This window comes from Pipistrellus hanaki, assembly GCF_964339955.1.
Source record: "Pipistrellus hanaki genome assembly, chromosome: 2".
NCBI lineage: Eukaryota > Metazoa > Chordata > Mammalia > Chiroptera > Vespertilionidae > Pipistrellus > Pipistrellus hanaki.
Window position 1 is genome coordinate 51,658,564 of NC_140504.1, and position 24,864 is coordinate 51,683,427.

General features: G+C 45.9%; 1 protein-coding gene across 27 annotated transcripts in view; it reads right to left on the bottom strand.

Moving 5' to 3' along the window:
- KALRN (kalirin RhoGEF kinase) overlaps positions 1 to 24,864 on the bottom strand; it is a 650,068-nt gene that overhangs the window by 345,351 nt on the left and 279,853 nt on the right. For all 27 annotated transcript variants that reach the window (XM_084871483.1, XM_084871457.1, XM_084871488.1 and 24 more), the window contains exons 7-9: positions 15,733 to 15,924; positions 12,096 to 12,227; positions 10,906 to 11,136 (exon numbers count right to left, since the gene is read on the bottom strand). In XM_084871483.1, the coding sequence (XP_084727609.1) occupies positions 10,906 to 11,136; positions 12,096 to 12,227; positions 15,733 to 15,924 (555 nt within the window). The remainder of the gene's footprint in view (positions 1 to 10,905; positions 11,137 to 12,095; positions 12,228 to 15,732; positions 15,925 to 24,864) is intronic.

Consider the following 24,864-nt stretch of genomic DNA (forward strand, 5'->3'; position numbering starts at 1 on the left):
TTCAACAAGGCAGGTGTGGCCCTCACTCCAGAAACTCAGCTATAAACTGGTAAGCAACAAGCACTAGACCCAAAGTCACACAATCCATCATTAATTGCAATGGTGAAAAAGTGCCAACAGTCAGGGGCTCCTAACTGGGGGGTAGGGAAGGCCTCTCTGAAGTACGGTTGAGCTGAGATGTGAGAGCGAATAGGAGTTAAGCTCCGAATTAGAAAGACCAGCATGACTTGAGTAGGAAGGAAGGAGGAAATGAGCCCAGAGATACATGCCCTTGACCGGAATCGAACTTGGGACCTTTCAGTCCGCAGGACAATGCTCTATCCACTGAGCCAAACCGGTGCCAGCAAAATCTCTAGTTTGAGAAAGCCTTTCCCCTTTCATAACCCACCCAGGCCGTGGTCCGATCACTCATTTCTGATTCTATCCAAACCACAATTATTGCCCATGGGCCTGTCTCTCCCACTAGCCTTTGACCCCCTGTGATTTCCAAACACAACATGGTACTCAGCACAGAGTGTGCTTTGCTTAAGACATGTTGAACTCTACTCAACTCAAACTCATCCCCTAACACACAACTTGGGGGTGAATGTCTACAGCTCCACACTCCTATCGGTAACTCTAACTTAGCATCTCTCACAGTCTGCATTCCAAGTTCTCTCTCTCCATCTCCACCCTCTCCACTGCCCCTCTTGGCAGGTAGGTAGTTCCTGCCAGTGTTTGGGGTTCTCACATTCTTTTATCCTGCCCCTGCCCCCAGCAGCCATGCAGGAGATACTCAATGAATGTTTATAACTATGAACAGTCAAGTGCAAATATGGTTGAGGCTACTACCCGACTGTCTTGGGAGAAGTTGTGCCACCCATTCATCAAGAGGTCTGACCTTCACATTGTCACTGGGAACAATAGCCAGGGTAAGTGTGGGACTCCTCACTGCTCCAGCAGACAGGCAGTCTTGTAAGCAACTTGTAAACCTCTGCCTGCATTCTTGTGCCCCAACTTTTCAAACAGAAATTACTCCTTTCCCAGAACATCCTTTTTCCAAGAGAGACACTCACATCCTAAACCGGATTTGGGAGCCAATCTAACAACCATTATGCATAATTCCCTAAACACCCCCTTTCTTTCTCATCTAATTGTGTTTATTTCAACCAGCATACAATCAAGACAATACTTTTCAGAGGAAGAGACAGTCCTTTCTAGCGGCTAAGGAGAAGAGAAAAAGTCCTTTTGAAGAGAACCACAGTACTGATTATTTCCTGAACAGTGGCCATGAATGCAGCTGAGGGAATGGGAGAACATCAAGGGATCTAGCTGCCTCCTATCCCAGAACTTTTATTTATTTTTTATTCTCCTAAATTAATAGAATCTTAGTTTTATTTGTTTTTAAAAGATTTTTAAAATTGATTTATTTTATTTATTTATTTTTTTTAGAGAGAGAGAAAGGAAGGAAGAGCGGGGGGAGAGAGAGAAACACCGATGTGAGAGCAAACATGGATCGGCTGCCTCCTACACACACCCCTATCATTGATTGAGCCTGCAACCAGGACATGTGCTTTGACCAGGGAATACATGGTATATGGGACAATGCCCAATCAACTGAGCCACACCAGTCAGGACAATAGGATCTTAGTTTCAGAGGAGACCCAAGCATCTCCCAGCCCAGTTAGACCCCTGCACTTAGAGATAACCACCCTTAGAACAAAGTTTTAAGTTGGTATGTAAGCTCTACTTATATATAAAAGTGCCTTGGGTCCCTAGAGCACCACTAAATTGTGGCATGGACCTAGCCAATTTCTCCAAACTTCTTACCCCCTTTTTCTGCTCTAGCCATCTCCCATGTTCATGAACACAGGCAGCTCATTTGAGTCTCAAGAACAATGTGGGTCCCATTTCATGCACCTGGAAAATCCTCCAAAAACACATCCTGTGGCTATCCAGCCAGGTCTCTGCTGCACTGGCTGTCACTATACACCCTGTTACATGTTTGTGGTGGTGTCTTCTCTCTACCTCCTGCGTAAGCCCCAGGTGGGCAGGGCTTTGTTTGGGTCACTGCTATGGTCTCAGAGAGCATTTGCTGAATAAACAAGTGAATGAGATCAACCAATCTGATCTGAGAATTTCCTGTGTGATAAAGGGCAGAAACCATGAAAGGAAATGGAAATGTTTTGCAAACAATAGTGGAATCGGAATCCCAACTCTCTGATTCACTCATCTGGCTCTCTGATCAATCATCTTATTTGAAATCGATTGTGCTATAATTCGATCTATGGTAAAACAACAATACGTTTCCTTGTTTAACATAAATGGAAGGACTCCTCCCTCACAGCTCCTCCCTCCCAGCCCCCAGCCTCTCGCTGTTTAGAAAGCCATTTTTCCTGAGGCCAATGGAGGAGAGTTTACACACCATCAGGTGTCTTCCACTCACTTTGTTTTGTTAAAGGTTCAGGCTCACACCATGTAATAGAGTACCCAGGGCAGTCCATCAAGTCATTATTCCCGTCTCTTCGCACAGCACACTGAGCGTTAGTGCTGGAGGGGAAAGGCTCACACTGCCAGTGCCACCGCAGAGCAGGCAGGCGCCACTTGAAATGCCCAATTACCAGTAATTCATTTTCTGTCCCCTCTTTGGAACAAGTATGATCAAAATAAATGTCCTGCTATGGGGGGAGAAGCCATCATTTTTCTGATAGGGCTCTGCTGAAACTCATTAGCAGGTCTATAGACTCTCCTTTTACTGTGAACTATGATCCCTTTGCCCGACAGATGCTACGCTGGGTGCAAACTGGCTAAGAGACCAAAAGACCCCAAATTTTTTTAGCTGCCTCCTGCCCTTGGGCCCCTCTACTCCCAGCCATACACTTGTGACTCTTCCCAACACAGTGGAGCTGGGGTGACTAGGACTTGTCTTGTCCTTGGCACCTCCCTGGGAGAACTTCCTCTTGCAGTGCCTTGGTGCCTGTTGACTGTGTCCCCCTACTTTTCACCACAAAGGTTGGGACTTCTTAAGTCTCTCAAACTTTAGAATGCTTAAGAATCCCTGGGTGTTGTGTTTTTTGTTTTGTTTTGTTTTTTTAAACAGAGGTACCACCTTCCCCACAGATTCTGAATAAAAAAATATGAGATAGGGCCAGATAATGTGTGTTTTTAACAAGTCCCCACTCTGGTCAGATATTTCAATGCCAGGATATTTTGGAAAAGACAGTTTCGTATTCACACTTGACACCTCCCTGTTTTCTATAACAAAATGGGCAACCATTTCCAGTGATTTTTTTCATAAATGCTCTCAAACCTAATCTTGCCTCACCGAGTTCATGCTCTGTGGCCACACCAAGATTGTGGCTCCTAGTATCTTCCCACTCCAATCCAGGCCCCCCTCTGGCACCAAAATACCTCACACCTTCACCTATTTCGTCTGTTCAAAATCTTTCAATAGCTTCCCACTAGTCATAAAGTGTGAGACTTTTATCCTTTAGCCTGGTATTCAAGGTTCCAGAAATTGCTTGTTGACCATGCTGAGCATAAAGGTTATCAAAAAGAAGTGATCCTGCCCAACCAGTGTGGCTAAGTGGTTGAGCATCAGCCTATGAACCAGGAGGTCACAGGCACATGCCCAGGTTGTGGACTTAATCCCCAGTAAGGGGCATGCAGGAGGCAGCCGATCAATGGTTCTCTCTTATCACTGATGTTTCTATCTCTCTCTCCTCCCTTCCTCTCTGAAATCAATGAAAAGTGTGTGTGTGTGTGTGTGTGTGTGTGTGTGTGTGTGTGTGTGTGTACACTAGAGGCCTGGTGCACAAAATTTGTGTATGGGTATGGTCCCTAGGCCTGGCTGGTGATCAGGGCTGATGGGGGCCTTTTGGCTGCCTGCCAGGGCCTCCCTTCCCTGGCTGCTGGCTGCCAGCTGGGGCCTTCCTTTGTTCTGTGCCACCCCCTGGTGTTCAGCGCATGTCATAGCAAGCTATCAAACTCCTGGTCTCCTGATCGAACTTTGGAGGAGACCTTTGCATATTAGCCATATATATATCTTTAAAGAAGTGACCCTGGATGGCGACTGTCTTGTCATTTGTTAACATAATAGGAATTGAGGACATTAAAGGTGCTTAAAATTACCATGGATCAAGAAAGCCCTCAGGCTCAGTACCTCCTAGGAAGGGACTTCCTCTCATTGCCTTCCAGGCTGTATCTGCCTCACTACCCTGCCTGATGGAGGCAGCCAGGTGCTCCTTGGAAGGTGCTCATCATGGAAAGAGCACCTTCAGTCAGAATAGAGTTTGCATTCAGGAAGTCAAAGGATGCAGGCCATGATGAGCAGTGAAGAGAGGAAGGCAGAAAGCATGGCAGAGGGGAGCAAAGTGGGATGTAGAGTGAGGAGGGGTACTAGGAGTCCATGAGATTCCCATGCAGGAGGGGCTGAGAATGTCAAAGGCAAGCCCCTGCAGCTCACTCCCGCCCTGTCAATTCCAGCTGAGGGATAATGGAGGACTGGAATAGAGCCTCCAGGACTAGCTTCCTCCAAAGGGGAGAAAGAAGGGTGCTCCCTCTAAAATCAGGGACACCAGAGAGGCAGATGGGAAAGTTTCCTTATCTTCACTCTAATCAGCAAGCAACCCTGACAAGCAAGCCCTCCTTTCCTCCCCTTCCTACCTTCCCAATTCAGCTGAGCCTTACCCCTGCTCTTCCGGGGCATTCACCATGTCCAAAGAATTACGTATTAGCTACTTGAATGTTATTCAAATGATTGGTTTATCACCATCAAAAACTTAATTGAGAATTTTAATACTGCTGAATACTACCATGGAAACATGGGTATTATTCAAGCTATATGCCACAAATAAAAGTATCAGCAATGAAGAGTTAACATAATTATGATTGTGAAAAACAAATGAGAATGGGTAGTGTCTGTTTTAGGGGAAAATCTGTGTAAGAAATAACTATAGAAGCCATTTTATAATGGCTGGACAGATGGAAAAGAGTGTTTGGTGTGAGTATGACTCTGCAGGTCTTACTGGGCAGGCACTTTGAGTCTGACTCTCAGATGTCAGAGGCTATATAACCTTTAAAACCAAGTAACCTCCCAGAGTCCTCAGAGCAATGACAATCCAGCACTAAATTAAAACCCCTAACGGACAGGAGCTGTGCCTCTCTGTATTACCATCACCTAGCAGAGTGGCCAGGGCACAGAGAGAGGCTAAGAGCACAGATCTCGTGGTGAGGTAGACGTTTGAGCTCTTGCTCTGCTAAAGTAAAGGCAAGTTTACTTGTCCCTTCTAAGCTTCAGTAAAACGAGAACCAATCTATCTCCTGGTTTACAGTGTTGGAAGATTAAATAAGAAAAGGCACATGAAGGGATTAGATGCTCAATCATATTTACTCATAAAGGTGATGAATCCTGAGCCTTGAACAATAAAACATTTAATAGACATTTAATCCTAGTAACAAATCTCAGGGCTGGAATCAAACCATCTCTCTGATGTTCCCCTCCCCTCCCCAATCCAGTAAGTAACCAGTTCAAAGTTCAAATGGCTTCCCCTTGCATGTGTCTCTCTTCCTCCTCCCCCCCCACCCCCCATCCATCTGGGAACACGCTCTGAGCATTTTCCTTTTTAGATGCTCTAATCCTTCCTTCTCACAGGAAGAGTTAATTTCTAGATGTATCATCAGTCTGGTCCCTTCATTCTGTGTGCAACCCAAAGCACTCGTCTTTTATTATGCAAAGCTGTCAATTGGATCACACCATGCCCAAGCTGGTCTAGTAAGATTAAGAGGCTATAGTCAGTAGCTAGTAAAAGATTGGATATCTGGAGTTTTAAAAAAATTACTCTCAAATCCTTTTTATACATACTTTGGTGAGCAAGAGCTGACATAGTAAAAGCTGTAATTTTCTATATGAGGCACCAGAAATACTGATAGAAACGAGTAAGATTCATTTGTAATACAATGGATTTTAATGTTAATATATTCATTCAGAATGGAAAGTCACTAAAGCCAGATAAATTCTGCCATTACTGCACCTCACTAGCTCACCTGATTGGACTGCTTAAAAGCAAAAGATGATGATGATGAGGAGGAGGAGGATGATAATGATGATGATTTTAAATCCTTACCCAAGAATATGCTTAGAGAGAAAAACATCTACAGACGAGAGAAACATCAATTGGTTGCCTTCCATACACTCCCCAACCAGGGATCAAACTGCAGCCCAGGCATGTGCCCTAACCAGGAATCCAACCAGCAACCCTTCAGTGCACAGGACAATGCTCAACCAACTGAGCCACACTGGCTGGGCAGGCATTATTTTTAAAGGATGGTATTGGAGCTTCAAATATGTCAGTCTCCCACACATACCACTGAGACCACTCTGAAGCCTCCCAGCCTTACCTCTCAGTTTTACTGCCGGGAGCAGGTACCCAGTTAGATTTCCTCTTCCCTGTCCCCTGGCTGTCACTTCTCTCTGCCTCCTGGCCTTCCCCCATCTCCTCTGCTTGAGCTCAAAGCACCTGTGCAAATCCAGCCCCACCACAGGGAGCTTTCCCTGCTTTGACTCCACCAGACCATTGTGGTCTTGCTTCTTTAGCGCTGAACCCAGATAGCTGTGTTTTATTCACGTGACCTTAGCTGTACAAGTCTTCTCTCAGGCCAGAAACCTCCAGCTCCTAGCACGGGGCCTTGCAGAGTAGGTGTTCCAAAAACACCTTATAATTTATGATTGCACAAAACGGAGAGAGAAAAAAAGGGGAAGCAGAACAAGATGGCCTGCAGAGAGTGTTCAAAATGGTTGCTCTGGTTACAAATTAATGGGATAGAATTTGCATCTACCAGAAAGATCAAGAACCTAGCGACTCCTTGTTCTTCTCACCATAGAGTCAGATCTGTCTGGGCTTGGAAGAAGGCCTTTACATCCATGGGAAACCACAGGGGTCAGGGGAAAGTGAGAGACAGTGCTGTGGAGCGACACTGTCCTGGAGCGCGCTTTCGGCTGCTGCTCAGTACTGTTCTTCTCCAAACCAGATGCTTAAGTGCAATCTAATTTTCACTGGCATTCTATATTTGGTTTTCATATTTCTGCTTTTGCTCTGCTTTGGGCCCTTAAAGGGGACATGGTTCCTACTTGGGCCAAGACCACCCACCCCCTGATATGACAATGAGGCTAGGAGTCAGGCCAGCTCTTTCTTTCCTTTCTGTCTCTTTCTTCTCCCATACAATGTATGTCTATTTCTTGGCTCTGCCTTTAAATTTCTCTCTCCCTTTCTTTCTCTTCCCCCACTATCTGTCTCTGTCTTTCCCTCTCCTTTCCTGTTTTTGGTTGTGTGCATATCCGTCTGCCTGGCTGTCACTCTCCCCTCTGTGTTAATTATACGTGTGTTTCCTGTCTCTCTTCCAGTTCTCCTTCTCTGTCTCCTTGCTCCTCTCTCAGGTGGCTTTTCTGTGGGGCTCAGAACTGGGAGCCAAAGACCTAGCTTCTAGTCCCAGCACTATCATTAACTGGCTGTGTGGTTATGGCCAAGTTACTTTACATCTCTGGGCCTCAATTTCCTCCAGTGTAGAGTAGGTTAGACTGGACGCTCTTCCAGGCCCTTGACAGCTCTGACATTTATCACTGAGTAGAAAGGAACTCAGCCCACCCACAAAACAGTTGCTGTTGTAGAAACAGGAGAATCAGGGGTCCCCAACAGCACAAGCACCAGGGGGCGCCCGAGTACCATTCAAAGAGGATGTGGAGGATTTATGACATGCTAGCCAGGCACAGTGCTAAGCCCTGTACTTGCATATCATTCAGTCTGATGAGATGGGTGCTGTAATTGCTCCTACCTTAGAGGTGAAGCAACTGAAGTACCACAGGTGAAGCAACCTGCCCAAGGTCACACAGCCAAGATCTGTCAGAGCAGGACTGAAACCAGGCTGCCTGACTCCACAGCCCGTGCTTGCTGAATAACCAACAATCTGTGATTCTGTATTGTTCCAGCCACTGAGTCTCGTTCACAAGTTCCCATGTAGTAGGCTGCTGAGTAAATACCCCTGGACTCCAAATGGGCTCAGGAGTCTGAGATCCATACTATATGGTTCCATCAATTCTCTCCTCCTTCATGCCACTGCCATTAACTGTTCCATCAATACTCTATTGCCCTGCACGCCAACTGGCATGCTTTGGTAGCCTGTCCTTTACATTTTCAAACGTGTATGTCTTATGCCGGACATCTGGCCAGGACCTAGCAAAGGACTGGGCCAACTGCAGAGGCTCAAGCTGCTGGGTAACTGATGGGCACCAAGGGTGTCTCCGTGTCCTCCGCCTGGGCTGTAAGTACCTGGAACCCTCAACATCACAGCTCCTGCAGGCAGGCTTCAGCCATTTACCCACAACTACTAAATGTGTTCAAATGGAGGGTTCATTTCACAGAAGCAGAAACTGGGGTCCCCAAATGATAATTTCAGCTCACGTGAGCAAAAGTAAGGAGAACCCCAGTGTCATGCCAGATCCAGCCAAGACCTGTTTGGGGCACAGAGAGATAGAAGCCAGGGTTTCTACTCTCACGAAAATACTGGAATAGAAGAGATAAAACATGCAAAATTGGAAAGTATATAAGATTTATATAATAAAGATATAAAGTATATGAAGTTTTATATAATATATAAACATAAAAAACAATAACTATATGAAAGTTCTGGGAGCTAGAAGTCCTTCACTCTAACCATTAGTGCATTATGTCCAGCACCTTCTGAAACATGGGCTCAGACACTATGTCGGACACTAATGGTTGTTTGGGTGTCAGGTAAGCATTTGAGATCACTGCAGGTATGGTAGCCTTTGTTTTGCACATTTTTCTTGTGCATATGTGACAATGTCTGATACGTGGTGAGACAGAGTGAGTGGGACAATGGGCGTGTGAAGTGATGTTCCCAGAGGTGATAGTCTCCTAACCCGAAACGGACAATGGAATGAACCATCCTGGGGAATTCCGTTCCCAGGGGAAATCCAAAGTGCCATCACGTCCACCTCGAAACCTTTCGCTTGCTCTTCCTCGGTGCCAACAATCTGATTTGTTCAGGAGAGATGAATTAATGGAGTTTCACTTCCAGAAATGCTCTTTTTGTTTAAGAGCATAATATAGAACAGCCACGGGTGTATTCAATAGTTTAATACATTTCTTCCCGGCTTTAGTGCAGATGCCATGGTGGCCACGGGACAGTCTAACAGCTCCCAGATAGTCCAGGTCTGGATGCTGCCTTCCTGGTGGGGAGATCTCTGCCTGCCCTCCTCACAGCCCCTCTCCCCTTTCCAGTGTCCAACCTAGAATAACAGCCCTCAAAACAGGAGGGTAAAGAGCACACAAGAAAGCCGCACAAATCCATGGGCCTGGTGATCTCCACTGGTCCCTCAGAGTCCACTGAACCAGTAACGCTGGAGCCTGGCAACTCCCCATCTCAGTTACAGGCAGACCCTGTGCCCTCCTGTGCTGATGCATTCCTCTGGATAGCTCCCAATGGCAGGAGCAGGCAACTGACCCCCTTGCTCCTCCATTCCCAGCAGGCCCCAGTTTCAGCAGGGTCGTCTCTCCTGAGGCTCAGGCGTTGCCTCTAATGCCTCAATCACCAACAGGTTGAGGAAGGGAGGGCTACAAAGAGATTAGGGCAGCCCCCAATTGGGGGACACTCCTGAAGGCTTGGTACTTCTGGGACTCGCTGCACAGTGACCCTGCACCCAGAGCAGGTCCCAGCCGGTGCAGGATGCCCCGTTCTTCCTCTACCCTGCCTCTATCTCAGGAAACCCACCGCCAGGCCTTCCAACAATAGCGGTGAAAGGAATCAGCTTCCAAGGATATGTCCAGCTGGCTCTCCATTTTCCATGTACATGGTGGGGCAAAAGTAGGTTACATCTGTTCATGGTGAAAATAATACAATAATCAATAAATAATAACACAAGAATAAATTATGCTTTGCATACTCACAACTGTAAACCTACTTTTGCCCCCTTGCATATTTGGATACATTTTTGGATTAATGTGGTCAATATCATAGGAGGTATGGAAGGGGAGTGAAATATCACTTTATACATATAATCTTATGTGTTGGTTACACAGAGATCTAGTAATACAAGTGCCCCCACCCCTGCCTCTCACAGTGCACCAGCAGGGAGATGATGCTGGGCCTCTATCCAGTCCTCAGCTCCCAACTTGCTCCCCAACCCAATATATCAGTCCTCAGAGCAAAGCCCCAGGAGTTGCCAGGGAGACAGAGAGAGAAAGCACGAGGGGAGAAGAATGGGTGATTTCATCCCAAAGGACATTTGTGGCAAGGCTGTTCTTTTAAAGTCAGAAACATGACCATATCTTTATTCTTTGCAAAAAAGACAGGTTAAGCTAGAAACAACTTCTCATTATGGGGCGGACATACAGTCATCAACAGCTCATGCTTTAAATCTGGTTTCCCAAGTCCAATCTTGCCAAAGAATCCCCTGAAGGCCCTGTATCCTACCCAAACCTCCATTCTAGCAGGCCACCTGCATCCATAATTAAGAAACAAATTCATTTTATGTGGGGTCCAACCCTGACAATGCTTAGAGAACCCCAGGCCTCTGAATTGTGCAGACAGCCCATGCCTGAGTGAGGGTCCAGCTCTCCTCAAAGAAAACTGTCATATATAACTGCATGGAATGGCTATTCCTCAGTCTGCCTCTCTTCTCAAAACCTCAGGGTGAGAAGGCCCAGCCTATAGGGCTGCTTAGTTGAGAAAAGCATGCAATTAACAAGTCCAGATGGTTCTTTTTTGGAGGTAGAAGGGGGTGCCGCTGGGGCTGAACTGCCCTCTTCTCTTCATCAATCAGATGATCCCAGGCCTGACCCCCCAGGTCAGGGACTCTGCCACCTGCCTGCCTGCCTGGGCTGGGTGCTGGGGACAGGGACCAGTTACCTGCTGGACATCCTGCTGAAAGACGCAGAGCTGCAGCCGCTGGTGCAGCCGCACCTTGCGGTGCTGCCAGATGCTCTCGAGGCGCCGCTGGTGGTGCAGCACCTCGTGCACCACGTCCAGCACCTGGTGCACTGCCTTGGAGTAGTTGGCTGTGGCCGTGAGGGACTCGGAGTTCCCAGGGCTCAGGGGACGCTGCAGCACATCCAGCAAAGCCTTGCCATCCTGGCTGACCTGCAGGAAGGGAAGAGGGTTATGTCAAGGGAGAGGAGTGGCAGACAGGGGCACAGACAGAAGTGGTAGCTAATCCTACTCAGACTGATGGCAATCAAGGAGCAGGCCAGCCAGCGCTGCCACGGTGCCCAGCCCGCAGCCCTGGGAAGGACGGAGTCTGGGGAAGAGGAGTTGCAGCGCAGCACCCGATGCCTGGCACATATACTGGATAAGTATTCTGACTAAATCACTGACAGGTCAGGCAGCAGAACTTTTCAGAAATGAAGCTGAGTATATAGTCGACATCATAAACCTCTCCCCATCTTTCTTCTTCACATTCCTCTACCTGCTCCCAAACTTCTAGATGTGTGACCAGAGAAAAGTTATCTAACATCTTTGGCCTCAGTTTCCTTGCCTGAGGAACTCAGAGGGAGAGTGATGGTGCATACCTAGGGTTATGGTGAGGATTAAATGAGTTAACACACCCAGGCACTTAGACTGGCTATCAGTTCTGTCTTCTTCATCATCATCATCATTTCTTTCTCCTGTCTTCTTTCTTTCCTTGTCAATTTATTCCATATTGATCCTTCTTTTGCTCTCCTCCTATACAACCATTTTTTTTCTCCTGAAAGTGGTGACATCCCCATCATTCCAGAATATGCAGAGTAAAGGAAGGACCCTAAAATTGAGGATATACCATGCATGCTCCTGGGTTTCTCAACCGTGCACACATGTGCACACACATACACACACACACATATACCCAGGTGATCCCTACTGATGGCCTCATTTTTTCTGCTTCCTGGCTGGAGACACCATCATTCATAGACCAAAGATCATAAAGAGTCTCCAAAGAAGGGAAAATGGCCTTTCTTCTTCTTAGTCTAACCTAGGCGATTCCACAGTGTACAGGCCGGTGCTGTCGCCACCCACCCATACACACACAGTCAGGACCCTTGGGTGTCCTGCCAGGTACTCACCTCTGTGTAGGCCTGCGTCACCTGCTCATACAGAGACTGGTGGTGGTGAATCGCCAGCTCCAGGTCCTGCATCTCGGATGGCAGGCCACCTTCACTGCACATCTTGCACCAGGCGTCCACTCCCGACAGGAACTGGAAGTAGATGCCAACTGGGTCAGTGTGGGCACTGGGTTGGGCAATGGGCAGATTATATAGTAGAGGTGGTCAGATGCCTTGGGAAGAAGCATCAGGATCTCTGGAAGCCTTCAGAGACCACTGCAGAGGGTGGAGGTTTTCCTTTAATTGTACAAATATTAACTCCATGTAAGAAGTCAGACGCAGTAAGGAAGTGTGGTTTCCACAGACAAAGGTAACTATTATATTACGAAACTGCTGGAGGTGGGAGCCATCTGCATGTTCATCAGGTTATATCCACACACTGACTATGCAATATAGGTGTGCAAAAAGCACACTACATTGCATGTATACATTAGAGCTGCTTGTCCTGTGCACACGGGAGGGGCTACACTGAATGTAAGGGGATGTTTCCATTCAGGTACTTTGTAGTGTGGGCACCGAGTTTGAAGAGGAGTGAGGAACATATCATACAGGCCTCTCAGGGAACTTACAGAGATGTTTCCCACAAGGAATGGAGATTAACCCTCAAGAAGATTCCTACCGCTGGGTCAGTAGCCCTGGAATGGGAGGGGGAGGGGTGGCCTAGGGGAACAGACTGTACTGTGCCCGCAGTGGCAGTGGCTCCTGGAATGTGATATATATAGATCTTGACAGAAATACAATTATTTAAAAATGAAAATTAACAACTGTGGAGGACTATGGGTCTCTGCGCACAAAGGGCAAGCCAACTGAAATCACTCAGAGTTATTGGGTGGAAAAATACACCTTAAATATGCAAATAATTCTTCACCCACCAGCCTGGAATGTTTCTGTCTGTGATTCCTCTCACCTGGGTGCACAGCACCATTCAAATTAACTGCTTAAAGACCTTTTTACCTCATTGCCTAGAACAGCCCACGTGAGGACAATAAAGAGCTGCCTAAACAAACGCATTGAAAAAACAGCCTGAATCCGTTTGGTGTGTGCTTCCCCCCTAGCTAAAGAGAATCATGTTTATGAGTTTCCCTGAAGAAGTGGTAATATCTGAGGAAACTGCATTAAAAACAGATACAAATAAAATGGCTCCTGATCCAAATTAAGGAAACCACAGCGAGCAGTTGACTCCTCCAGCCACTGCATTTTCTGTAAGTACTTGAGCTCCAGTCGTGGTGTCACCATCAGCTTTCAGTCTTAGGCTGTTGGTTGTGTGGCCGACTGTTCATTGTGTGTGTGTGTGTGTGTGTGTGTGTGTGTGTGTGTGTGTGTGTGATTACATTAGGACATCTCTTAACAATTCTAGAAGAGTCCTGGATGCTATCCAGCATCAGACTGCTTTGATAACATCTCAGAAGCTTCTCTGCTCCACCAATAACCATTTTATAAAGAAGCATGACAACACCTTGACATTCCTTGTCAATTGTGGAGGGGGGTACCTCTTTAAAGTCCCTGCAATTTCTCTGTAATCCTCTAACAAGAGTCCTATAGCAGATCCCACAAAATGGGAGCTCAGGAAAGATAGACAGACAGAGAAGGAAGCATGCATGAGTCTTCCTTGCCAATCTGGATGATTAGATATGAATAATATTCTCATGGTCCTTATTATGAACCAGCCACAGTTGGCCATTACCACTAGCATCTTAAAAAACAACAAACAAACAAACAAAAAACGTGGCTAGATCGCTCTCAATGAATGGCTGCCCTTGCCTCATAACACAAGTATTTTAGACTTTGGAAAGTCTCAGGTGGAAACAGGCACAGTGAAGGGAATACAGAACTCCAGGAGAGTATGTTGAAGACAGACCCACAGTAGAATCTGCCATTTAAAAAGCACACAAGGCACCATGCTCCACCATGCTGGGAGGTTTGCATTATCCCACATTAGAGATGAGGAAATAAGCTTAGACAGGTGGGATGAGGAAATAAGCTTAGACAGGTGGGATGAACTGCCTAATGCAATCATGGGGCTGCGATGGGAACCTCCATGTGTCTGTTCACCAAGCCTGGACTCTCAATGATCCCACACTGCCTTCCACATTAGGTGGGTAGCAGAGGGAAAGATTATGATCTTGTGTCCAACTCTTCATTATCTGTGAGCTACCAAATGTCATACAAAGAAAGAAATGTAGAGGTCAAGAACACAGACTTTATTGCTAGACACACATGGGTTGAAATCCCAGTTGTCTGTAAATTGTGTGAATTTCACAGTGGTATGTTAATAAATGTCTAACCACCAGCATATATATGTATGTGCATAGACACGTATGTATTATAAACTTTACTAACATGAAAGATATGCAAAACATACACAGAATAATAACATTCATAATGCTCTTTATTGTAAATTCCATGTAGCCAACTGATGTTCACAGGGTGTTTTGCATGTGACATAGTTGTATAGTTTTGTCATGAAAGCTGGTTAATAGTTTCAATTTTGGTGTAAGACAAAAGTGAAAATACCTCAAGACTTATGTCAGAGCATCACTTGTTCATCAGTGATGAGAGGGGCTTCTTGGCTGAATGGAATAATCATTTCTCAATATCAGAAGGCTATTTCCTCAATTCTGTGTGCTATTCACAACGTAAGCACTACAGACAAGACACATTTCAAGTTTAGTTTGCACTTCTAAATACTTTCTCCCTTATTTTGTAAGACTCTAGAGTCTAGACAATTAATAAAGCAATAGATCAAGTTGTGGTTTATAGCATTTGATGATTCCCAGGCTGTAAAACCCTCAAGTGACCTCACCAAACACAGAGTTAGGCAGCGATGACTGGTAGCACACACTATATAGTATTTCCACCACAGATATGCACTTCCAAATAAATAATAAACAATGTAAAGAACTTAGATAATGAAATGTAACAAAATAATTAGGATGTAATGAGTTTGAGTATGTGTTGGCTTTGTTTTAAATATGACATATTTGATATAAATTTAGTTTTAAGTAACAGCTATATTTAACAACCAGTTCACAACATTTCTGGAATTTTAACAACTAGGCCTCCAGAATCTGGTCAGAGCCAGCTCCAGCACACCACTGGATCTCTGGCAGGTGTTTACTGTCTCTGAGCTTTGAGACTCCTCTCTGTAAAAGAAATTGGTAATGTCACTGGCCAACACCAGTAAGCAAATGAGAACAAATCATTGTTACTTCTAGTGTTAATGCTACATTATTATTGCCCATAATGAAATCAGTGTCCCCTGCTCTCAGGATTCTATGACTCTTTCACCCCTTTAGTCTATGCTCAGGGAACACAAACGAAAAGTCAGCCCACACAAGGACACACAACAATAAACTACCCCAGGGATGTAACAGGCCCTGGGTCCTTCTCATCTGGATGATAAGCACAACCACCACTGTTCCTTTATGTACACGGGGCCACGGAAGTGGCAGACTGGGTTACCGGTGCAATGACCCAGGGCCTCCAGGGTTTCAAAGAGGAGCCGGGCTCTCTACAAGGTGCCTCTCCTCCCACCTGCCCCTCTGCGGGCCCTCCCCCTTCCCACCCACTGCAACCCCAGCAGCCCCCGTGGCCTCACCTGCTCGGCCTTCTGGTGGAACACCGCGGACATGGCCAGGATGGTGCTGCGCTCGTCCAGGGCAGCCGCGAAGCTCTTCCACTCCTGGTCCAGCTGCGTGGAGATCTGCTTGATCTGCTGCGAGGCATAGTGGCCGGCCTCAGAGAGGCGGGAAGCCACGGACATGATGCGGTTGATGTTGACATAGGCGTTCTGGAAGGAAAGGAGAGTGAGCGCTTTGTGGGGCGTGCTGAGTAGGCATCCACTGAGCACCATTAGGGTGAGGGCTTGGGGAAGGAAGCTACCCCAAGTAAAAAGTATGAGAGGATGGTGTAGGCCAGTGGTCAGCAAATTGCGGCTCTCGAGTCACGTGTGGCTCTTTGGCCCCCTGAGTTTTTAGCAAAGGCCAGCTTAGGAGTACCCTATTTAGGTTAATAACAATGTACCTACCTATATAGTTTACGTTTAAAATATTTGGCTCTCAAAAGAAATTTCAATTGTTGTACTGTTGATATTTGGCTCTGTTGACTAATGAGTTTGCCAGCACTGGTATAGGCCACAACAGCATATCCAATTTGGGCCTAAGGTAAGTCTTTGTCTATGATAAAGTTTCTACAGATAGCAGGTACAGTCATGGAGGCTTTTTATTCTGGAGACCAGAATAGTTTCCGTGCCAACTACTAATGCACATCAATGCAGTCCACGCAAAGTGGACTGCCTCAGTTAGCCTCACTATCGTCTTAGGAGGTCGTGCCAACAGGACACTAGTTCTAAGAGTTACTCTCTGCAAGCAATGGCTCCGACTAAGGAGGCAAAAGCACCTCTCTTTCTCAGAAGAGAACTGTACCTGGGGCATTACTGCCACCTACAACAGGGCAGCAATGCACATCAAAGAGGGCATAGAGCATATGTTACACCATTAACTCCACATCTTCCAATCACAAGTGAAGCCTTAGCTGCCCCCACACTGCTCCCTCCTCCAAAAGAACTAGGCGCTGGCCATCAGGTGGGATTTAAATAAAGAGAACATTTAAAGCCACGACCTTTTTCCATACTAAAGATCGATGGAGCCTTTTCCGATCTCTACTTAGGGACATTTCCCCATGTGACCCCAAAAGGCATCTGTGGGGCTCTCCAGGCCCTGCTGACTCCTTTTATCTTGAGGTATTGTTCACACTCATTCCCATCATTCACTGCCAGTTAAAATTCATGACCACCATGGGCGCTGTTTCCTACTAAGCTAGCAGAAAACTCTCTGGGAAGGAACAAGACCAAAGAAAACCCACACAAACATAAGACCAGTGAGCGTGGTTATTTTTAACTGCTACGTCCTATTAACCATCAAGCAACAGTGTGGCACCCACAGAGAGCCCTTCGGACTCACACAGTGTCTGCCTGAAGAAGGATGGCAGGCGGCCTGTACAGCCTCGATCTTTGTTACAAATCTTCTCCAATGACAACAAATATTCTTCAACAACAGCATTTCCTCTTGGTTCCAGTAGCTCAGGGGCAACTCATTGATACTGTGCACGTTTAATAAGGTTCTTTACTTTTCTTTTTTCCCTCATCCCTCATGGTACCCATTCATCTTAGCTTTTCCCTAAGCACTCCATCCCAAAACCTGAGCCAGGTAGATAAGGACCCTCTTCATTTAAAAACCTCCATGTAGTTTAAAAGGTTGATGTCACACGTGGACACAAATCCATCCTGATGTCTAATGACCCCCATGCATTTCTTTAGTCTGGCCCGAGATCTTTCTGACATAGTACATTTCCTTCATGGACTAGAATATCCTACTTGTTGTTTGAAATAACGATCCTTCGGAGATTTAGAAGTCATTATCAGCCCTGTTTTCTGAGTGAGGACATAGATTCTATTTAAAATTAAACTCTATTTATAGAACTGACAGAAAAACCAACTCTGCACTTAGAAATAGAAAGGAAAAAAAAAAAAAGGCATTTACTGATTTGAAAAGTCCTGTCTTCTAAAGGAGCAATATTTAGATTCCCTCACATTTCCTGATTGTGTTTCCCCGAAGAGGACCCTGAGACAAGGGTTGGGGCAGGTAGTTTACTGGGATGGGATCCCAGGAAGCACAGTGAGGGAGTGGGGAAGTCAAAGAGGTCAGGGAGAAAACGAAGAAAGGGTGTGTACACGAGAGGGTTACTGCTATGAGCAACTGGGGGGGCATCCCTCCTGAACGTTCTTCTGAGATGTCCCACCGAGAGGTGAGGAATCTGGGGTGTTTGCTCATTGCACATTGTTTAAGGTGACCAGACGTGCAGCTTTTGGTGGGACAGTCCTGATTTTTAACAATTTGTTCTGTGTCCCGCAGCGTTTTAAAAAAGTCCTGATTTTTGGAAAGATTTTTTAAAATTTTTTTTAAAGCACCTTGGGACAGGGGAGAAATAGTTGAAAATCGGGACTGTCCCGCCAAAAGCGGGATATCTGGTCACCTTAACATTGTTGCAAGTCTCTCCTGGGGTAACTCCCTGGCATTTCCAGCCTGACCTCCACACAGGCCAAGTACACGCCACAGGTTGAGCATGACCCTGGGCCAGGGGTCCTCAAACTTTTTAAAGTGGGGGCCAGATCACGGTCCCTCAGAGAGCTGGAGGGCCGGACTATATGAACTACTAATCCCTACTGTAACACCTTGGCTGCGCTCACTGCCCAAAAAACCTGGCGGGCAGGATCAGACTCCCCTGGGGGCTGCATGTGGCCCGCAGGCCGTAGTTTGAAGATCCCTGCCCTGGGCAGAGAAACCCAGGAAGCTGTCAGGATGTGAGGGGAACTGTCTGCAGATGACCTTTAGGGTGGGCTGAGGGGATGTGGGCGGGGCACTGCCACCTGGATTCCAATCCTGGGACTGGTCCCCGCACACAAGTGTATCCATGACTGTCTGGGGTTGGGGGGTTTTCCTGTCCTTGGAAAAAGACCTTGTGTTCTTTCAGCCAGACAAGAAGCAAGAAAAGCAATAAGAGCCAGGCACCAGCCTGTGTCCAGGGTCCCTCCTGGACCTCTTAGGTGGCTGGCCCTCTGTCATCACCGCCTATTTCTATTCTCCCTCACAGGGAACCCAGGGAGGCAGACTTCTGCTCAGGTTCAGGAAGAACTTTCCAGCTATTAGAAATGTCTGACTGGGCTGCCTTCTTGAAGCTGTTAACACCTTGCCACTCATTCAAATATTTATGCAGACTGGGCCGGTCTCTGTGCTGGGGGCTGGGGGAGATCAAAGAGGAATGAGACAGGATTCCTGCCCGTAGGGGGTCACAGTTGAGGCATAAGAAAAGTCCTCAAATAACTGTAATTTAGAGGAAAACGAGTGTTTTGACAGAGGCAGAGGCTATTGCTGTGGGGATGCTGAGGGAAGGGACCCGGGAGGTGGGAGGGGGCTCCCTGCGCAGGGGGTGGTAGTGTGGCTGGCCTTCCTCCATAGCCCCCTTCAGCCTGAAAGCCTGTGATCATAACTGAAAGCTAAAAACACACAAAGACAGACCACAGCTTACACTTCACATCCCAGAAACTAGCACACTCAATGCCTTTATTGTTTCCTTATTAGTGGGCAGTTAAATGTCTTGCTGAAACTAACAAATGATTATGCTTCACAAAATAGAGGCAGTATTCCTCATAATAGAGGAAAAAACATAATGTCGACTCATGAAGTTGTTAATTTCCCCCTCTATGCTCCTTTTCAGAATAGCAGAATATGGCAAGCACGTCACATTGCCCAAGGTCACCATCATCATCTTCTTCATTTTCCTTCAGCTTAGTACCCGAGGCAAATGGGCAGGTAGATTCTAAACTGCAGCCACAAACTAAACAAAAAAAGGCAGAGAAGGTTTCAACTGTCTAAAAAAAGAAGAAAGTTAAAGAGCTGGATTAAGAGGCTTAGTAAATGGGGATGCTCAGTCCTTAGGCACAAATGACATACCATGGGCTTTGGGCAACCCATCCATGTGGTTCTGTGTCACTGATTATGCCTCTGTTAAGGAGTATTTGGGGGCATAGTCTTTCCTGGGGACAAAGCCAGCAGGAATGGATATTTTGACTCTTCACAGCATTTCCATTTCCTACCAGCTGCCTCTTTACCCCCCCCCCCCCACATCTGCCTGACCTTGCCACCCTTGCCTGCCAGCCTCAATTCCCTTCTTCTGTAGAGCTGTCTATCCGTTGAGGGCATCTAACTCACAGGAGTTAGGAGACATGAGTGGCTGGTTCAGCCCTGGCACTCACTTAAGATGTCATTTGCCTCCTCTGTGTCTCAGCTTCCTTATCTATAAAGTGAGAGAGTTGAGCTAAATGATCTCAGCCTTTCCATTTCTGAGAAAGCACTGTCAGTTCCCCACATCCCAGGCCTCGATACATTCTCTGTTTATGGAGGGCACCAGATTGAACATAGAGAGAATTTAGGAGGTCACAGTTTTCTTCTTTCTTATCTTCAGTGCCTGGGGGAATGATGACTAAATCTATTCCCCTCTTGAAACCCTCTTCTTTAGAGGAAGTGGGGGATAAACTGAAGAAACAAAAGGTACTCAAAACTTTCAAGTGTCATGTGCAGTGAGAAAGTTTTAAACAATAGAGTAGTGTGATCTGACTTATGCTTTCAAGACTGCCCTGCGTCCTAAAGGGCTGGCGAGGGAAGAGTACACACAGAGGTACACACACCCAGCCTCGGCGGTCCCTCTGCCTCAGCCCCACACTCTGGCTCTGCTCTCTGCCATGCCATGTGCAGGCCACATGGAGCTGAGTGACCACACGCCAGCTCCTTCCCTCCCCCCTCTTCTTCAGCCCCTTCCCCTGGCAGAGCTGCCTAGACCAGTGGTCGGCAAACTGCGGCTCATGAGCCACATGCGGCTCTTTGATCCCTTGAGTGTTCTAATGCCACTTCTTCAAAATAGACTCACCCAGGCCAAAAACCAACTTCTAAGCATGGGCCATGAAGTTTCAATCGCACTGTACGTGGGCGCCCACACGTGGTATTTTGTGGAAGAGCCACACTCAAGGGGCCAAAGAGCCGCATGGGGCTCTCGAGCCGTGGCGGTTTGTCAACCACTAGCCTAGACTAACCTGACTCCTTGGCCAGAAATTAATAATATAACTAATAACTCTAGTTTAGTGAATATCTTCTTTTTTTAAAATAAATTTTTCTGATTTTTTTTTTTTTTTACAGAGAGGAAGAGAGAGGGATAGAGAGTTAGAAATATCGATGAGAGAGAATCATCCATCAGCTGCCTCTTGCACACTCCCTACTGGGGATGTGCCCGCAACCAAGGTACATGCCCTTGACCGGAATTGAACCTGGGGCTTTTCAGTTCGCAGACTGATGCTCTATCCACTGAGCCAAACCAGTTTCGGCATGAGTGTCTTCTTAATCCCTTGCTTTAAAACAGCTTTGTTAACTTCAATCCCCTCCCCCAACATATATTCAAGTGCTATCATTATTAACGTTACTCAAAGTACTGCACAGCCCAGGTTTAAACACGATCTACCCTGCAGAATGCAAGTTCCCACAGCACTGTCTGCTGCTTCATCCAACCTCTCCCCAAAGGCTCTCCTCCCATCATTTGCTCACATAGAGAAAAAAAAAAAATTCCAGCAAAATCTTGCTAACTCAAATACCCTCTGTGTTTACACCTTGCCCCCAGCTTTGTTGCCTCCAAAATTCTCTGTTTTCTCATTTCATTCCTGAGTTCATTAATTGGAGATCACAAGATGAACGGCCCGGCCCCCCTTCTGAGGTCTTGTCTCCTATTGTGATGAACTGAAATCAATGGCGCAGAGTCATTCTCCTGAAAGAACTTCTTGGCAGAATCTTGATGAGAGTTTTCAGCCCTGCCAAAGGCTTTCATTTTGAACCTGACTCCTGGCTGCCCTGACTGGCTACAAAACATGCAGAGTTGCTTGTAGATGAGGATAACTTTCTACTTAAAAAACCCAGATAACTTTTCTCTTTAGATGAAGTTTCTTATGTGATATACTCTGAAAGAGATACTGGTCTTCTAGAAATAGTCATGTGATGCAAGTTATCATTCTGGTAACCCTAAGCTCCATGTCAGGGGTTGTTTATAAGAACAGATAATTTCTGAATATGTGTATTATTTGAATCCCATTCACTTCACTCCTGCAAGCAGGGGTGAGTTTTACACTCCTGTAGTCATAGATTCCCACTATGAATCAGGCACTTTCTCCTGTGGGTTACATGAGACATAAAACATCCCGTCCATTGCCTGGTGCCGATAACTCAAAGAATGTCATATCTTTTCCCTCATCCAGTTACAGAAGATTGGTGTTAACTCTCCTAATTAAATGCAAATCAACTTGAAGTATTCGCTAAAAGTACAACAGAAGGAAAAACACATAAACTATTCCAGTTAGAGGCACATATTCCAACAAGAGTCCAAGGTCCCAGTGTCTTTCAGAGAGCATGCCACAGTGTGCCCTACTATTCCTGGGAAAAGTCCCTATCACAGGCGAAGCTGCCCTGGCAGTTTGTCATGCCCCTGCCCTGCACAGCACACCCCTGCTGGCAGATGCCCTTCCCCTAGAATTCAAGGGTCTGGGGCCCTGACTTGTCCACAGGTCTTTCCTTGGCCCAGAAGGATCAGAGAATTCAGAATCAGCCAGTGACTTGCTCTGTGAGCCATGCCCTTTCAACACAGTCTTCTTCCATACCTTAAGCTGGAAAAGCAAAACTCTTTGACTCTTGGGATAGCCTTTCTAAAGCATTGCCACTCCCTTGGTCTGTGTTAGCCAAGCCCAAAGCACCCAGAAGTGGGAATGTCTTGTTCTCATACAAGGGGACAGATCCTTCTCCTATTCCTGGCCATTTGGCAAAGGGAGCAGAATCTTCTTCCCAGGCTGGCATGGGGCCCTTCGTTTTGTTGTCCAGGGACAATGTTTCTCACCTTCATCTCCTGATTGGTGGAGGGGAGGCAGTGAAGAGCTGTCTCATCTTTGGGAAGAATGAGTCCTGGGCAGGAGTTCTCAATTTCATTCCAATTAATGGGGCTGCAGCTTTTATGTTATTATAATAAAAATGGAGGTTGTCATCCATCAGACCATCAGAGAAGGGGAGGCACAACAATCACATGGGGGTCACTTTCCTCAAAGGGATTCCATCTTCTGAACAAGTTCTGGAGACCTTGCCTCCCACACCCAAAAGTCAAGGGAGTGAGGCTGGAGAATAACCATCCAAGGGCCGAGGTACTCAGCAACAATCATTCAGGTCAAATGAAAACCAAATGTCGAATTAAAATGTGAGGAACAAAATATATAAAAAAAATAGTATAATCTCAGCTGAGAAAAACATTGGGTATAGTAAGGAAGCACACACATATTATCAGTCACTAACTATTTATTTTGAATCAGATATATACTCATGGTAGTGGGAATTTTGGGGGGAGGGTCTTTTTCTCATCTCAATTCTCTTGTACATAGAGAAGATTTTAAAATATAATTTATACATGTGCAAAAATAATTTCTTAAAAATTATACAGAAAACATATACAGTACTTTATCCTCCAGCCCTTTTCATCCCCGCTGAACCACCAAAACATTAAATGTCTATGGGTGATGGAGCGAATGGGGAATTTGTATTTAACCTTTGGTCTTTCTCAAACTCTTTGTTATTGAGACACAAAGGTTATTTCTAATTTTTGCTTTTTGTTTTCTCTGCAAATAATGCTAGGGGTTGTGAAAATGGTTTTGTATTTTAATACATTTAGTATTTTTAGTTTTAAAAATTATTTTGATGAGCCTTTAATTTTAATAGATTTGGTCAGGTTGCATTCCATGAAAGCTGTAATTATTCTACTCAAATTTCCCCATCTCTTTATACTTTGGTAGATCTTTTCCTTTTTAAAAATAAAGTATAATTTATAGGCAAGTGGAATAGGCAAGTTTTAATGAGCAAAGACTGCTTTAATAAGGAAAGGAATATAAACACATTATTTATAGTATTTTAGAAGCCAAGTTCATGTAACAACTTCTTTTTATAGTTAGGGAGGTAAAAAACCCAGACATTTTTTGAGTCCACCTAGTAAATACTTAAAGATGTGTGAAATCAATCAAATGATGTGTTCAAAGACACAAAGACAGAGGCGAAATGGGACTAGACCCAGGACTCCTGATTCCTAATTTACACGACCCCCCTGCTTATAGCTACCTTTTCTCATGCCCTGCAGCTTATATTAATTTAAGGTCTGGTTTTGTCACATTCAAAGAAAGTCATAAGGAGAAATATTTGGAGATTTTCCCATACAACTTTCAGTGGTGTCATAACATCTGACATCAGTAAGAAAATAAAGAGACTGTACCAAAGCAATGGAAAAAGCTGAACCTCACTTCCTTTCTCCAGATTGATGATGCCATATGTATTGCGTACATCTTTGCTAGTACCAAACCCACATTGGGTACTGGAGCTGTTAAAGCATCAGCTTATGATTAATTAGTTTAACTTCACCATGTAAACCTGCTGATCCCCCTCAAAACATATGGACACTGGGAGAGTAACATCTGGGATAAGAGCTGTCCATGCTTGAAACTCTTCTGCAATAGCTGAGATGTGATGAGCTCTAAATGAACACTCCAGCTCCTGCCTCCCACAAACCACAGGGTACCCTCTAGGGGGCCAAATAGGGCAGTTGATGGATGACTCTCTGGTCGAATCTGGCCAAACAGTAGGTCAAACCGTGTGGAAGCCATCTGTCACTGTCGGGGGGAGAGAGGGAAGGAGCTGGAGCAGCCCAGTGTTCAGCAAAGATAACATTGGCCTGAGCCCCACTGTCCCTTTCACCTGGCTTGCTGCAGCAATGCTTCCTCCAGCAATTGCTTTACAAACCATTAAGCAGCCATGAAAACAAGCGCCTGGCCATATGTCCCAGGGCCAGGAAACCCAGGAGCTGATTTAAGTTAAAAAGAAGCCAGCCTCTCTTTCTCTTCCTTCTCAGTTCTGAGTGAAACTCCTTGGAGGGGGTGAGTATCTTTGCATGAGCTATCACTGCAGAACTGATAGGACAGGGAGCCTGTGGGGGCAGCTGGAATCAGGTTCGGTGGCACCAGAGGAGAGAGTGGTTGGGAACAATGCAGCTCTTCTGGGCTGTGATGTAGTAATTTCAGGCTGCCTTTATGGTTGAAATCCGAGGCTATAAG